The sequence below is a fragment of the Thunnus thynnus genome, chromosome 23 (genome assembly GCF_963924715.1).
Source record: "Thunnus thynnus chromosome 23, fThuThy2.1, whole genome shotgun sequence".
In the NCBI taxonomy this organism is placed as follows: Eukaryota; Metazoa; Chordata; class Actinopteri; order Scombriformes; family Scombridae; genus Thunnus; species Thunnus thynnus.
The window spans coordinates 18,783,520-18,800,256 of NC_089539.1; the positions used below are offsets into that span (position 1 = coordinate 18,783,520).

The following is a 16,737-nucleotide window of genomic DNA, read 5'->3' on the forward strand; positions in this document are numbered from 1 at the left end:
ATTATGCTGCCCATTTATCCTGGATGTTTATTGGTCTTTTAAACCTTTAAACATTAATTAATTACTTCTTTGAACTATCACATCATGTGGTGTGGTTTACTTTTCCTATTTCAAATCCACCATATAGATTGATACAGTGACAGATACAAAATACAAACAAGACCAAAAGTCCATTTTCTTTTTTTTTTTTTTTTACAAATGTATAAAAAAGGCAAAACAAAAATTAAAGGGCACATATCATGCTTTTTGTGATTTTCTGTTATTTATATACTGTTATGATGTCAGATATCTATGTTAAACATGGTCAAAGTTCTAAAACGTATGTATGAATGTATGAAAAAACGTCCCCTGCAAGTCAAAAGCCAGGGCTTCAGCCTCCTCTTCATTTGCAATGTTACCTCTATTTCCTCCTCATCATGACATCAGATTGTTCTCACATGCCCACAAACAGCTGTCCGTTGCATAGTCTTTGTTGCTAAGGATGTTGCTGAGGTTGTTCTATGGGTTGTTCACGTTGTCCACTCGCATATTTTGGATCAGACTCTGGCTTGAACATGCACAGATAATATATTTGAGAAGCTTCCATTTCGAGTAATGAACGAGAAAAAGAAATGAAATCTAACAACTATTGTTCGCTACTGTTGTAGCTGCCAGAACCACCGAGTGGCAGCTTCCAGGAGCTAACCAATCAGAACAGAGCAGGCTCATTGGGAGGGGGGCCTTAAAGAGACAGGAGCTAAAACAGACAGAGGCTGAACTGAGGGGCTGCATAAAGAACCGGTATAACATAAGATAAAAATCATACAAAGATATTCCAGTGGAGCCCCAGAATATAAGTATAGACCTGGAGAGATGCTGATACGTCCCCTTTAAAAGAAAACATAAATATTGGACGAAAAGGGAAATGTGAACAGTATTGAAGTCCCACGGAAAACGCCATTATTTTGCTATTGAGCTTTCACTGCGGCTGGATGATTTCAGCTGAAGACAAAGACTTGCTGGGATAAAATGGAGCAATTCGAGGTGGGATATGATGACACACGACATGTGGGTGGTGGTGCTGCTAGTACTGCTGGTGGCGGCTGTGGCCTTAATGGCAGTGCAATGTTTCTGTATTGGCCTGTGTGAATCTCTGTGTTGCACATAATGTAGTAAGGACCTTTAAGGTGCTGCTGACTGCCCAGATTACAGGATTACTGCAGTCGTGGACTGTACACCTTATAAGTCAGGCAAAAGCTCCAATCCTTTTTCTGGCAATGGGGATTTATATCATTCAAATCCTCCCTGCGGCTAAGATAAGAAAATATTAATATAATCTCACAGAATTGTCACTGGCTGAAATCATTCTGATGTGTGCAGCCCCAGGAATGTTAATTAACGCTGGGGTCACCAGAAAGTCCTATCAGGAAAAGCAGGGCAAATATTTGAACTAGCAGAGGTTTGTTGGATTTATCTACCAAGACACACAGCTTCAAAAGATAACCCAAGCAACCCTCATGTATCTTTAAAGTGGGCTTTGTATTCAGCCACTGTTTTGTCCGGGTCATGGCTATCAGATAATTTATCAAGCGAATTATGCGCATCACACTCCTCGATCTGTTGTCCCGTGTTTTTATCACTCCCGGTAGGAACACATACCGACGAAAACACACGCATGCACACACACATAGAGGACTCGCAGGGGTCAATGAGGGATTGTGCAGCTCCATCCAGCAATCCATATCTTATATTTGCCCCAACATAATATGCACTATCACGTGACGGAGGCCCTTTGGGTGTCATACTGGCAGAGCAAGCACATCCATCTGAGCCCTAAAGAGACCCCAGCTCCCCTTCCGTAGATGAAATAAAGGGAAGCCGGGGGCCAATTTGTTTCCTCGAGAACAAAACCACATACAGGCTTTTGCTCTAGTCCACAGAAAGTGAATTCTAATACACCAGATAAGGTCCGCCATGATGCAGGTGATGATCAGATTTAGTTTAAGTGTTTTGTGGGCTTCAAGCTCGTTAATGTTGCTCTCCGTCTTCACCGGGGAGATCTCTGTGGCTTCAGCCCTGCAGCCTATCATGTCATGCCACAGCTGATTTGACATATCGATGATGACAGGCGACTTTGGCCTGAACTGAGCTAAATGACCCACATAGAGACGGTTAATGCATGGACCTCCTAGTCCTGTAACAGCTTCATGGAGCCACCACTAAGATCCAGCCTACCAGTCAACAATTTCATCTGTTTGATCTCTTTAAGCATCACTTTTTTTCTTGCGTGAATCTTGTAGAAAGGAGAGCAATTCCATTATCATCCCGCTTCGTCTATTCAAGATGACATGAATCGCTGAGAAGGTAAAAAAAGAAGAAAAAAAAAAAGTAACATGTAACTCAATTCCAGCAGAAAATGATTGTGAGCAATTCCCTGACACAGGCACCATTTCCTGACTCGCATACCATTTTTTTGATAGCAGAGCAGTGGGGGAAAAAAAAAAAATCTAATACAGATTTGGGTCATCACAGACAGCAGATTCATCCGGCTAAAACAAAATTGTCATCACTCTGCTTTGCTGAGCTACAGTTTAAAGGAAAGGAAAGGGAGGAAGCCAAGAGGGGAAATGGGTTAGCAAAGAGATAGAGAGAGCAGCTGTGTTGTGGTGTATTGCGCTGTCCCTGTCAGGCTGGGCTTATTGAATTGATGTCACTCCTTTAAACTCCAGTGGTCGCTGTGTGCAGGTGTGTGTGTGTGTATGTGTGTGAAGGAGAGAGGAAGGGAAATACTGATAACTGTGGTTTTCCTGTGAATCTGGAGGAGTTGGCAACCTTCCAGCGACTCAAGGAGGACTTCCAGCAGCCACTCCAATAAGATTGAATTTACCTCCAATTCAGCACACATTTGTGTTTGTGAAAATGTCAGGGTGTGTGTGTGTGTGTGTGTATGGGCCTTTGCTTGTGTGTGGGTGTGCGTGAGCAACAGGCAGGTGTGTTGTTTCAGTCAACCCCTCCTACACATCTTCGACTACACACTGAGAATAGCTGGCAGGGAAAAGACCTAAACTCTGTTACTCAAAAAAAAAAAAAAAAATTCTACTACATCACACATGCCTTGCAGTGTCGGTGTGAGATTGTTATCAGAAGTTTGTCAGCCATTACCAAAGGGAAAAATCAATATGTGACTGAAAAAAGGTACCTGGTCTTTGGTGAGAGTCCCTTGAAAGCCCTGGTGAAATTGTGCATTTAATCCAATTTATATGGAGCACTCAATTCATGTGTAAGAGACAAAATGAAAGCACCCTCTGATGAAATGGATGTGCTACAGTATTTCTCTTTGACGACAGCGGAGCTCGCCGCTCATGAGTCACGATGTGAAGAGCATGAAAATGATTTGCTGATGCGTCACAAGTATTTGAATCTGAAAAGATCAAATATTGATATGGCAGAAAGTATAATTCAGTTCTGGTGCCCTTGTCCCCTTCTCTTTCTCTTGTCTCTCGGGTAGCAATTACAATTATGACTAAACTAGGGGGTTAATCTTATAATGTCTTCTCCACACTGTGCTCTGACTCAGCTGCTGCTGACAATAATATTTTCACTGCAGCAATTTCAATATTCAATGGAGTTTTATTATCTATCAAACATTACTGAGTGCAAGCATGGTTAGAGACAAAAAGACACTTGTGATGTTGATTAGGATTTTCAAAAATTGGATACACTGACAACGCAAAAAGTACAAATTGATATACTGTAAAAGTTCAGATGTATTGAAAGTTAGGATCTCTGTTATCTTCCTCTTCTCTTTCATTTTATTATACACTCTAATTGGAACTAGGCCAAATTTCACTGCCTTCAATTTTGCCATCAGCTGTGTTGCTGTGCACGTAACAATAAAATCTCTTAAATCCCTTGAATCTTGAATGTGTGAACTCAAAGTGAATTTTGATAGTGGTGTGATTGCGTATAAGTCATTAAGTTATGATGCGAGTGGATGTGAACTCATCCTAAAGGGTGATAATTAAGCAGTGAGAAAGATGCACCTGTTTGTTCCCAGGCTTCATGACCTTTAATTCATGAATCTACAAGAAGGAAAAAGGTCTGGAGGACAGTAACAGAAAAAAAAAATGGAATTCCTGATGCATTTTGAGATCAGAGTCTGAGCTCTCACACAAACACAGCGTAGGCACACTCCAGGCACATGTTGGTGTGTATAATGCAGGCTAGCTACAGCTAACGCCTGTTCAGTCAAATCTAAAACTAACAAATTTAATAATGTTAAATAATCATTTAGAATACGTCATGAATAAGCTGTTAATAACAACATTTGGGTCACCAATTTACATAAAAAAATCCTTTTGATAGTGTTTAGCTTCCTTTAGCATAACTTCAGCTAACCTTTGTCATGCTAAAGTCCCTAAAAATGTGATTTCAAATCTAAAAGTGGCTATAATCAATATTTTTTATATATATATTTACAATGGATCACATCACTATTTGAATGTGAAAGTGGTCGCTGGTAACGTTAGTTATGAACCCACAATGAGTTATCATTCGACTCTGCAGTTCCCCTGCATTTATAGCATTTTTAGCTAATCGTTTTGAAAATTTGTCAGCGTTATGTCATCCACTTAATACTTTAACTATTTAAGAGCCATTAGTTTCAACTTATAAGATATGTAGATAGATAGATAGATAGATAGATGGATAGATAGATCAGTAGATAGATATATCAAGTTTATTTATAAAGCACATTTAGATAGATTTAGATAGACAGATTTGTCCTGAGGGATAATAATGAAGTGGAGGGGACTCTGCCAAGACCATCTTTACCTCTCTGTCATTTGTCCTCCCCCATTCCTTCATCTTATGGCCCCCCATAATTCACTAGATTTAGTTCACATTTTATTGTCCAGCTTAGCTGCGTAGCACAGCAGAGTAATAGACTATTGACTTTTTGTCGCATATTTGCAAATAGGCTTGTACAAGGGTGAAATAAATATGAAACTGTTATGCTTCACTGATAATGTCTTGGCTGCAGTCATCAATACCTTCCTCAACCTAAAGGAAGGAGCTCCATCCACACACAGTTCAGTTCCATTAAAGTGATGCCAGAGCGGTCCTGATGCTCTCTGCAAAGTATAAGGCGGTGAGACAAGTCTGACTGGGGTTGTCTCTGCTGTGTGTTAGCCTGCCTGTCCTCATTAGACACAGAGAGATTGACACAACCCCTCCCCCCTCCCAGCCCCTACTTCCCCATTCCCCTTCAGCCCCGATGAAGCTCTGTGAACACTCGCAGGGTGTGAGCAATAATGAATCACTATTAGCCTGGGTCACACTGGCTGACAACCAATTTACAGGGAAGGAGAGGCTGCAGAAAGTGACATCCAGGTAAATGTGAGAGATTTATCCTGAAGTAACACAGGTATTTTCAAAGCAACTATCATAAGCGGATAAGACAGATTATGTCTTATCTCTTGATATCTGTCTGTTTACCTCAAGTCATTTTGATGACACATCTGCAGGAATTCTGCAGCATAATTTCAGTATTTTTATGGTGCTGAACTTATCTGACTTTGCCATAAGTGGGGACATTCTGACATCTAGTGGTGTTCAATAATTACAACAGGAAGAGATGACTGATTTCATTTCAGCATATATAGTATGTGTGAAATATTTATTTAATATGTGGCTTATAAAGAATTATGAGGCTGCACAAGCATGATAACAAGCCTACTAAGTTCATTTTATAACATTTTATACCACAAAATTCAACAAAGCACTGAAACCTTTAGTCATACTCCTATTATAATCAAAATCAATGATAATATATGTGATAATGCAATGATTTATGATGTAAATTATGAACACCAATAGGCTTGTAAAGACATTACAGTGTGTTTATGATGTTCTGCACCAAACATCCATGAATTAAACGCTTTACTGGCACTGAAGAGGGGGCCCAAAAAACTCTGAGTCGTTCCAGAAGGGAAGTGAAGAAATTAACAACATCTGCTCGAAAGTAAAACCTCCTTTACAGATGACAAACAGACCATCTGTGTTGCCAGTCTTGTGTCAACAAAGGATGGAGGCCACTGTGACTGCCATGAACTGAAGGAAATGAAACTCCTGTTGAAAGTAAGTTTTGGAAATCTAACTTTAAGTTCTTCTTGAAGGCTGACCAGACTGCTCCATCAATCAAGAATAAGACAGGTTTTCACTCTAATTGGTAGGGATGCGATTGATTGGTCGATATGCTCCCGTCCGACCAAATTCTCATTGGTCGAATAATCGCAGTGTTATTTTCATAAGGAAAAAAGTGCTACATCAATAGCCTTCCAGGATTAATCTATTATTTCCTGCGGGGGGAGAGACAGACTAACAAATTACCTGTGAAAACGGGGTGTATTCAAAACACCCCTGTCGTTTTCACAACTTTGAACTCGCCCGACCTAATGGAGACTGCCAGGTCTAACTGTATTCAACGTTTACTGAGCGTTTACTGAACGTACTAAACGTTTACTGAATCAGTGTTTCTCCTATAATTATAACAACAAAAATCCCTGCCAGGCCAAAAATATATATTTTAATGCCAAAAATAAAGCCAAATATCCATTCATTCGGAATCAATAGCGTTTGGGAGCCTTTGTGTAGCGCTGTTCCGAAACGCCAGTTAACCGCTGTGTCGTTGCCTAGGAAACTCTTGGTAGCGTAGCTACGTTAAGGAATAGGGCAGTACGTATGTGTGCGTAGCGAGTGGCAAAGAGTGAGCCGCAGAAGAGTGATGGTGAATTGAGCGGAGCAGAGGAAAAGGTTAGTAGAATGTTGTCAGTCTGGCAGTAAATGTACAGTACAGACTACAATGTGTCAGTTAATAAATGCTGCAGCTTCTCAAGACGAAGAAATGTCACATCTGTTATTTCCCCAAGTGCTTGAAAAGTAAAGGGGGTTAGCTCCAAAGTTAGCAACCATGGGTTAGCCTAACCTGAAGATGCTAAACAGAGAAATAGAGGAGAAATGTGTGGCTGCTTAATTCACTCTGTCCCATAACATTATGTAAGTTACGATTTCGACCAAGATGTTCTTTGGTTGGCTACAGCCTTACTAATTAGTGAAATCACTTTCTACAAATAGGCTATGGATCATAATGAAAAGTTCAAGACTCCACCAAAAGGTGAAGAGATTGGATTTTTTTTTACAGTATCAATGTCCTGTCAATTCTTTTCAGTAGGTCATTGATCCCTGCCTGTTCATTAACTGCCCAGTGAGAGGCAAAGGTTATAAAATGTAAATGCAACATAACTAATAAACCATCAAATTATTGAATAAATAGCACAGCCAGTAAACCAACATTATCATAATGGGTCAATTCTGTGTCCTATATCTTTAGAGAATATAGAGATCGTTCACGTCTGTTCAAACACAGCGTGTTATCAGGCCTCAGCTCACCGGAGACCAAAGCACCTGTGAGGAGACAATCCAAAGAAGTTTCTACTACCCTTACTACACTAGTAACAAGAAAGGCAATGTGGGGCTAGAGATGGGGTCAACTGGACTCCAAATGGACAGAATAAAAAATAAAGATGAATAGAGTCTGCACACTGACTGCTCTGAAGTTGTACTATACATTTATCATGAAGAAAGAAGTTTTTTATTCCTCATTTTTCTCTGTCCATTTATTGTTCAGTTCTTTGGAGCATGAAACCAGTAACAAATGCTTGCTGGACAGTTCCAGCAAATGATAAAAGAGGATGAATCCCTAAAGAAATATGACTAGTATAACTAAGGATTTCAGCACCAGAGCAGACTTAAATGATAAAATCATAAGTGTTCAAGCATTATAATAAAATCAATTAAATGATCTGGGACAAATTTGAAAAACAACACGGGGCAAACTGCTGTAATTTGCTGTTAAATGACTGATTAAATGACCAAATTAGTTTGTTGAACACTCACTGCATAACGAACCTTTAATAACATGCAAAAACGGTCATTAAAGTACCCACTCAACTACATAACACTCTTCTCTTAACATTTGGCTTTAGTTGTACACTAAAACAGCCACTAGATGGCGTCATATGCTGAGAGCTGTTGTGCTCATTAAAAACCATCATGGAAATAATCATGTTTTATAATGAACATATTTTAATTTTCTTTAATTGTGGTGCATTATTTGCATTTTTCAGTTTTAATGTTTAGCTATATATTTTGAGGATGAATGTAAGGCTTTCATTATTACTGAGTGAAGATTATGGATTTTACTTAACCCTTATAACTTTAATGACTCTGGACCCTAAAACTGAGGCTGTGTCTGTTTGTAAATCCTCATGAAAAGAGCAATTTAACCACTTTTCTTTTTTTTTTTCAAATTGCTTGAAGGATTTTTAGAGCCCTGAAGAGGTCAAAGTATTCCACTAAAGAAAAAGCAAAAAAATTAGAAAAAAGTTAACACAATTTGTATGACAGTAATATTTTTTTCTTTTGGTCCTTCAAATGATTCTTAATATGTGTTTAAGTAATGAGTGAAACATACATGAAACGTGGTCTTTGCCTCCATAACTGCAGCCAAGCCAGTGCTACCTCCTTTTTTAAATAATGATAGATACATGGTACATTATTGTGGACATCATCCAAGTTTATATAGAGTAAAAAGTTACCATAGATAATAATAGAGGTAATAATAGAAAATTATAATAAATTCATGTAGGCTCATAATTAGCAATAATAGTAATAAAGACGTCAATTAAACTGTAGAGATGGGTATTAGGAGAAGAATATTTGCTCTGTGTATGTGAAGTTTATCCACTAACAGTTTGAGATTAACAAAGAAAACAAAACATCGATTTTAAACTGTAAATGAGATCTTGAGAGTCAGTAAAGGGTTAAAAGTGCCAGCCTCTGAGACACCGCCTCTTTTGGGTGAGTCAGCATAACAGGAAGCAGGAAGTGCACACACAAACAAGTACGTATCTCTGTCTTCTGGGGTGTCAGGTACGTGTGACTCTACCTTATTTTATATGAAATTGACAGTTACTGTGTTTGCTTTTAAAGGCTTTAAAGACTGATTTGTGTTCAGTAGTCTTCATAAGGATAAATAAACAGACTACAAAGCAAGTAACTGTGGGTGTCAACTTTCACTGTGTTTGACCAGTGCCTGCACCTTTGCCCTACTTTCGTTTCAGAGTAAAACAGTGCAGGTGTCAAAATGGCTGGCAGGCTCTCACTCGCAGAGGTGGATCTCTCCTGTCCCATATGCTGCGACATCTTCAGGGACCCTGTGGTCCTTAAGTGCAGCCACAGCTTCTGTGCACCCTGTCTACAGGAATACTGGACTGCAAGGAGACAGAACCGTGACTGCCCTCTGTGCAGAAAGCAGTCTGTGGATGATCCTGTTCCCAGTCTCACTCTTAGGAACCTGTGTGAGTCTTACATCCAGGACAATGAGGGTGTGGAGGAAACGGCGGGAGAGCTGTACTGTGATCCGGGGGAGATCTGCCCTCTTCACGGAGAGAAGTTAAAGCTCTTTTGCCTGGCGGACAGAGAGGCTATCTGTGTGGTTTGCCACACCTCGAGAAAGCACAAACAGCATGATTGTTGCCCTGTCAGTGAGGCTATTGTGGATGTGAAGGTAAATATTTCACCCTCAGGATAAAATACAATAGAACTAAGGTGGATTAATGATATACTTTTCCTTGCTGCATGCTTGGGTAGAGAAATAATTATGCACTTATCAGCTTCTATTTAACAGGCTTTCAAATAATTTTCCCCCTTAATTATCTTCTCAGGAGAAAATGAAAACTGCCCTCAGCTCTCTGCAGGAGAAGAAGGATGCTTTTGACAAAATGAAGAAAAACTGTGAGGATACTGTGGCGCACATTGAGGTGAAGAGCTGCTTTTGATTTGACATTTTTCATGCTATTTATAGGCCATGTTGGTTCTATCCAAGCCGTGCTCATAGAGGTTTTTTATTTCAGGTCCAGGCTCGATTTGTGGAGAGGAGGACCCGCGAGGAGTTTGAAAAGCTGCGCTGCTTCCTTCATGCCGAGGAGGAGGCCAGGATGGAGGAGCTGAAGAGGGAGGAATTGCTGAAGAGTCGAGCGATGAGGCAGAAGATTGAAGAAATGACCAGAAATATAGCGTCTGTGTCTGAATCCATAAGAGCTTTAGAGGAGGAGATAGCCTTGGAAGGCGTCTCTTTGCTTCATGTGAGTTTGTTAAATGTTTGAAATACCAAAATGCATGCATACTGTGTCAATGAGTCCTTCTTCAAACATATTAGTGAAGCCTATTTTTTTCTTTTTTTAGAAATGCAAGAGCACGCTGGCAAGGTAAAAAAAAAAAAAAGAAAAAAAAAAGGCTTTGAAGTTTGAACCTTTTTATCTTTCCTTTTCCTTCATGCTGTAACAGGAGATTAAAAACTGCTTATTGCTGTTGTCTGCAGGGCTAACTGCTCAGTTGAAAATCCAGCTATGGCTCCAGGAGCGCTCATAGATGTGGCTAAATATCTGGGCTCTCTGTCGTTCAACGTATGGAGGAAGATGCATGAAACTGTCAAATACAGTGAGTACAAGCCAAACTATTCAGGTCATAAAGGGATATATGAGGAGGTTTACAGCTGCGCTTGCTTCATGAATTCCTGAGGTGGAGGGAAGGTTACAATTCTGAATGAACAATAGTCTGTATGTTACTGCAGACAGCTGACAATCTGCCATGTTTTCTTCAGCCCCAGTGACTCTGGATCCCAACACCGCTGCCCCATGGCTCGTCCTGTCAGACGACCTCACCGTCGTCTGTGACAGTGATGAGAAGCAGAAGCTGCCCGACAACCCGGAGAGGTTTGACCCCGACACCGGTGTTCTGGGCCGCCAGGGTTTTACCTCAGGCAAGCATGCCTGGGATGTGAATGTGGGAGAGAATACAGCGTGGGTTGTCGGCGTGGCTAAAGAATCTGTCGAGAGGAAAGAGAAGGTGTCTTCGGTGCTGAAGAACGGCTACCTGTCTGTGTACTTTTACCACAAAATGTACTTCGCAGGGACTTCACCTTTAACAAGGCTCAACTTGAAGAGGAGCCCGCAGAGGATCAGAGTGCAGCTGGACTGTGACAAGGGCAGGGTGTCTTTCTACGACCCCCTTGACAACACACACATCTATACGTTCAAGCATGCCATCACTGAGAAAGTCTTTCCTTATTTCTGGGTGGGTTGTCAGCAGGTTCCTTTGAAGGTTGAACCACTGGAGGTTTCTGTGAAAGCTGTCGATCATAGCTGAGAGCATATTTATACTTCACAACTAGTTTTCTTTAACGCAAAACTACCAGGGACTCTTTTGCATTTCACATATTTTGAGGAGAACACTCCGAATATAAAATCAAATTGCATCATTTCTGCATTTTCTTTCTGGGTCCAGTACAATATCCTGCAACTTTTTGCAATTTTCAGTTAAAAAAAAATACTTAATTTGCACTTAAACTTGATTTCTGCACTTTGATACTTTAAAAAGATTTACTTGAAAGGTCTTGTCTGAGCTGTTGATATAAAGCAGAATGTGACAGCATAGAGATTAATATTTTATGACATAGCCTGGGGGGAAAAAAACAGCTGTTATGTGACTAAAGTTTGAAAAATGATTGTGCATTTGCATGTAAAGTTCTAATTGTTCATCCTTTTATGGAGTCCAATTCTGTTAATAACAACTTACGTGTGGCAAACAGCACTAAATATGCTTTATGTGCAAATGCTAATGCCGTCACTGAAATTTGAGCATCATTGTAAAAATAAATCATTTGCAAATATGACTTCCCTCAGTGTTGTTACCTGTGAGTCCTGTCTGTAGTACAGACCTACAGTACTGTACATATTATGCCAAAAACAGTGAATTGATACTTTAAAATAAAAGATTTGGGAGCACTGTATGAATAGGGTGAGGAGAGGTTTGTACATACTAATTCCTTATGAAATTAGTACATGTAAATATTCACTCACAGTTGACATTTCAGTGGATAAAACTACATGAATATGGGACATGGCCTCCACAGCGGTAGAGAAATGTGTCATTAATTGTAATCCCCCATGAAGACTGACTTCTCAGCACTTTTTACCCCCTCAGACACTAAAAAGGTCTCTAATTTTCTTTTTTTTAATAATTAGAATTTGTCAAATTCAATTATTCAGTTAACTGCTGAGTTTGTGTAAATTCTGAATCCCTTAATGAAGATCTGAACACTGCCTTGTACACGCTGCCGGGAACAATCTGGTGGAGTTCTTTAACCTAAAAATAGTCAGGAGTAATACTGTGTCTTCATGTGTAAAGTTTTTTTAATTTCAATGTAATGTTTTCTCATGGTTGCTTACAAATAAATACATCAATTTAAAACAATAATTTCAGAAACTGGTCAATTTTGAGGGATTGTTGTGTTTGTATCCACAAGGAAAATGTATTTTGTCTATTGAATTATTTTTGTAGTAGCAAAACACAGGCCTATATACACTCACCTGCCACTTCATTAGCTTCACCTGTGCAATCTAATGCATCCCGACACAACAGCTCTGCCATAAATTCTACATCTATGAAGCTTATACATCAGTTTTTGTTGACATTATCAGAAAGGTGATAATTCTACATTATGTTTATCATTGAGGTCGTAGTGGTGGTGTTGGTATACCGGGGTGCATTATATGAATATGAATGGTGTTCCTAATATTTTGTCCACTCCATTAGCATACATGAGGGGGGCAATATATCAGGAATACTTTTCAATATAATGCACTTAGGTGTACCTAGTTGCAATTAATTTGGATCTGTATCTGTAAAAACTCTAAAAATGTACTAAATGATCGACATTTTTTTTTTTCAATTATAGGTATTTTATGAGTATTTTGGTGCCCCACCCCCCTCCCTTTTCAATCTGTCTCACGAGCACACACCCGTTAAACTTTGCAGGTCTGCACGTGACGTTATCATCATTTTCTTCATCGAAACGACAGGAAAGGACACTTACTTCACTTCTCTGAGCTATTTTTGATTTTCATAATTTTCATTAGATATTCGATCATTTAATTTGTGTGAATCACTCTTATTCCAGCAAACTGACTCAGCGTTAATTACAGGCCGTTAATTACAGCAGGACTGACGGTAAGTTAATGTTAGCTCGTTAATTAGCCTTCAAATGCGGTTATTAGCCACTTATAGCCTCAATACTTCAAGTGAAAAGAGCTGGTAGGTAAGAATCTGATTCAAGTTAACAAGTGCGACCAAAATGTACAGTTTATGCTTGTAAAAACTTTGGTAAAGTTACATTTGAATAAATTATGACCTCTAGTCGGTGCACTTCAATATAGCCACCAAAATGATAAGCAAAAAGCTATTTTCACCTTAAGATAACATCATTTAGTTTGATTCTTGACAGTGAATTTCAAAGTTTGAAGAATTGCATTGTCTCATATATTTTCTGCAGATACAAGCTGATAAAAGATACTAGCCTGAGCCTGAGCTACCATGACCTTGGAGCCAATTTACTAAAAATATTTACCAAAAATTGATTTTCACAGGAAGGCCAAGATGACCGACCTTTCATCTAACAGAGGAACAAAGAGAAATTTGTCAGCAGATGTTTCAGCTTCAGAGTCACAGTGCAAATCTTCCAAAGTCACCTTGCTGAGCCCGTCTCTTCTCCTCCTGGAAATCCCTGCTGACACCAACACCAGCCTCCCAGTATGGGAGGCCATGAGGTCCCAGCAGATAACCATCGCCTGGACCGTCAACCCCTACAGCATCAGTCTCCATTTAACCCCCGTGACCTCAAAGCAAAGGAAGACTACAACTCCAAGGAGAAGTGAGCGCACTTCCAACGTGGCAAGGACCACAGAGCCTCCTATCGTTATGGAGCCTCAGATAGTCATCCAGTCCATCAGTCAACAGCATGGCGCCTCCCAGAACACCTCCTGCGTCCTGCTCACATTCCCCCAAAACACCTCCCAGGCCCTGCCTAGCTCTCCATATCAGAAAGTACCTCCAAACCCAGCCAACTCATTCATCGTCTCCCTACCTCTCATCATCACCCAACCTCCGCCTGCTCCTCAGCCCAGCACCCCTGTCATTAAGGGGGTTTTACCTGCAATCAAGAACCCCCCGAAAGCCGCCACCATCAAGCCTCAAGTGGCGGCCAAGCCTCCTGTCGCCTCTCTGTTTCACACGAAGAGCTCCTCTGACATCCAAATCTGTGACAATTTCCTCTTAAGTTTGTGTCACGCAGGGAAGACGTGTAAGATGCACCACACTCCCTACCCCTTTCACTGGCAGTTGTGGTGTGTGATCAACCACCAGTGGGTCGACATCAGCCCTCGCTCTCAGGTCATACTTGAGAGGATCTACTGCGATGTCGACCAAGAGGCCATTTCAATCAAGGACGGGTCAGTAAGAGGGAAGAATGTACCATACGGTATATCTACAGTTCCGTAAATGGGTTTCAGTTGTAATCTCACAATCCTGTTCTGTCCAATATTCCCCTCAGAAACGCCCACTACCGTCTGATCTTTGATTCAATGGAGTTGGACGACCCTTCTAAATATGACGGCGTTAGACGACTGACTAACTCTGATAGTCTCATTAGTAACCCTTACTTTCCCAGTAAATGGCAAATCTACTGGTGGAACTTCGGCTGGGAAGAGTACGACAAGGTTAATATTCCTTTTTTCTATTCTTTGATTACCTTTTTGTCCTTTTCCTTATCGTTTCCGTCCAATTTAATATCCCTTTCTTTGCTCTCAACAGCTCTCTTCTGTTCTAGTTTTATCTCTTTCGTGGTTAAATTGCACCCACTCAAAGCGCCACTTACCGGCAGCTCCTTGACCACTGATTGGTCCGTCTCTTTGTAGGACACGTCGGCCTTGCTGCTCAAGAAGATGAGTGAAAAGGAGCCAGAGTGTTCCTTCCATATCGGCCAGCAGGAATACAAGGTGGACTTCACCATGATGACCCAGACCAACGTCACCACCAGGTTCCAGAGAGCAGTTCGCTGCAGACCCGTCTACCGCTCACCTGATTCCATGCAGCCTTACCTGAAGTTAGTATCCTGCCTCTTTCTTTCTGTCTTCAATGTGTCAGGCGCATGTAGATTTTTCAGAATAGTGACAGTCCACAAACTGCTCTGAAGGCTACAGGGTCAAAACTAGAACTCTTAAGAAAAATCTGATTTCTTAGAGAAGGCAGGAGGTGCTTAAATGTTGATCGCTAAAGTTTAAAATAAAAAAAGATTGCATTGGGGTTACAAGTATGTAACTCACCCCTCTTTCCTTTAATGTGCACCTGCAAGCCAGCACCTCACTAGAGCGTTCACACACACAAAGGACAATCTAAAAATACAAATATTACTATGTTAGAAAGAGTTCAAATCCATCACCACAAAGGCACAAAAAAATCAGCTCATATCGTGCACCTCTGCTTTGATTGGCTGATGCCGATTGTTTGATGCTAATTTGATTACATTTTTTATATTCTTTGGTATTGATTCAAACATTACAGGTTGTCTAAGCAAAAACATTACCCAGTAAATATGCTAATTCAACATTTTCACACATGTACACATAAATATGTTTCACACTGTGTATAATTGTGTATTGGAACTTCAGTTTCCATATATTTTACTTTTACTCCTTTTACTCCCCACACCCAGGACAGTAATCCAGACTGACCCCTCCCAGGCTGTCAGTGATCTTTCAGGGTCCGACTTCAGCGTGGACCCTCTGGAGGAGTTCTGCTCCTGGTACCCTCCGGTGTGGTGTCTGGCCTCAGAGCAGGACTACAGCCTGGTAGATGTTCCGGCCGGCACGCAGGCGTACCGCAGCATCCAAAACCTTTTCTACGAGAGCCTGCCTGAGACCAAGACAGACATCGTCAGCATCCAGCAGGTCCAGAATCTCCTCCACTGGGACAAGTACCAAAGGTCCAGCTATTGTTTTTGTCTCTTGTCTAAAAACCATAAAGTTCATATTTAGTGTACTAACTCATGTACACGGGGTGTGTAATGGAAAAAGCACGTTAGCGGAACAGCAGCAGCAGCTTCAGTCCTCCGTCAGTGTCCACACAGGATGCGTTCAGGTACAGTGTTGAGTGAAGGACCCCAATGAATCTGTAAAAACATTTGCGTTGTCATTACAGGCACAAGGCTTACATGCAGAAGCACACCAAGTCTAAGGAGCCTCTGGAGAGACATCTCTTCCACGGGACAACCAAAGAAGCCTCAGAGGAAATCTGCCACAACAACTTTGACCCTCGCATGGCCGGCATCAACGGAGCATCCTTCGGTTACGGCTCCTACTTCGCCAAATCCGCCTCCTTGTCCAACGACTACTCAGCCATGGTGGGGCCAGGTGAGGTTCGCTGCATGTTCCTGGCCAAAGTCCTGGTAGGGAAGGTGAGTTTGGGAAGGAAAAACTACCGCCGCCCCCCGCCGCTCAGCTCCAAGACAAAGCAGTACCGTCTCTACGATACCTGTGTGGACATCATGGACAAACCCACCATGTTTGTAGTCTTTGATAGCTGTCAGTGCTACCCATACTACCTTATCAAGTACAGAGACCTGCCCAAAGAGATTGTTATTTAATGAAGAGGGAAGCCATTGATAGCAGGGGAGTTATGATGTCAATTGTTCCGACATACAGTCTTCAGTGTGTCCAGTTCTAACATGACCTGAAATGTTATCAATTTATCAAATGTTATGTTTTGCAGTTGCAGCAAATGTTCAGTTTTCTTACATAAAAT

At 40.9% G+C, this 16,737-nt stretch overlaps 2 protein-coding genes across 3 annotated transcripts; both read left to right on the top strand.

Moving 5' to 3' along the window:
* Positions 1 to 6,685: 6,685 nt before the first annotated feature.
* LOC137176175 (E3 ubiquitin-protein ligase TRIM35-like) lies at positions 6,686 to 11,773 on the top strand. Of its 2 annotated transcripts, none has more exons than XM_067582286.1 (7): positions 6,686 to 6,792; positions 9,162 to 9,607; positions 9,765 to 9,860; positions 9,954 to 10,184; positions 10,285 to 10,307; positions 10,421 to 10,539; positions 10,703 to 11,773. In XM_067582286.1, exons 2-7 carry the CDS (start codon positions 9,185 to 9,187, stop codon positions 11,245 to 11,247), a joined length of 1,437 nt encoding a protein of 478 aa, XP_067438387.1. In that variant the 5' UTR covers positions 6,686 to 6,792; positions 9,162 to 9,184; the 3' UTR covers positions 11,248 to 11,773. The 2 variants fall into 2 exon arrangements, with proteins under 2 accessions (XP_067438387.1, XP_067438386.1); XM_067582285.1 differs by lacking the exon at positions 6,686 to 6,792 and adding an exon at positions 8,640 to 8,970.
* Positions 11,774 to 12,863: 1,090 nt separating this feature from the next.
* Positions 12,864 to 16,726, top strand: LOC137176172 (protein mono-ADP-ribosyltransferase TIPARP-like). The gene is made up of 6 exons (XM_067582279.1): positions 12,864 to 13,110; positions 13,527 to 14,387; positions 14,489 to 14,654; positions 14,853 to 15,040; positions 15,650 to 15,919; positions 16,135 to 16,726. Exons 2-6 carry the CDS (start codon positions 13,537 to 13,539, stop codon positions 16,577 to 16,579), a joined length of 1,920 nt encoding a protein of 639 aa, XP_067438380.1. The 5' UTR covers positions 12,864 to 13,110; positions 13,527 to 13,536; the 3' UTR covers positions 16,580 to 16,726.
* The last annotated feature ends 11 nt before the right edge of the window (positions 16,727 to 16,737 follow it).

Bases quoted from the DNA above. Each gene is read 5' to 3' on its own strand.
- LOC137176175 (XM_067582286.1), top strand. From the start codon at position 9,185: ATGGCTGGCAGGCTCTCACTCGCAGAGGTGGATCTCTCCTGTCCCATA. The intron at 10,185-10,284 runs GTGAGTTTGTTA...TTCTTTTTTTAG, and splicing joins AAGGCGTCTCTTTGCTTCAT to AAATGCAAGAGCACGCTGGC. The intron at 10,540-10,702 runs GTGAGTACAAGC...TGTTTTCTTCAG, and splicing joins GCATGAAACTGTCAAATACA to CCCCAGTGACTCTGGATCCC.
- LOC137176172 (XM_067582279.1), top strand. From the start codon at position 13,537: ATGACCGACCTTTCATCTAACAGAGGAACAAAGAGAAATTTGTCAGCA. The intron at 14,388-14,488 runs GTCAGTAAGAGG...TATTCCCCTCAG, and splicing joins GCCATTTCAATCAAGGACGG to AAACGCCCACTACCGTCTGA. The intron at 15,920-16,134 runs GTCCAGCTATTG...TTGTCATTACAG, and splicing joins CACTGGGACAAGTACCAAAG to GCACAAGGCTTACATGCAGA.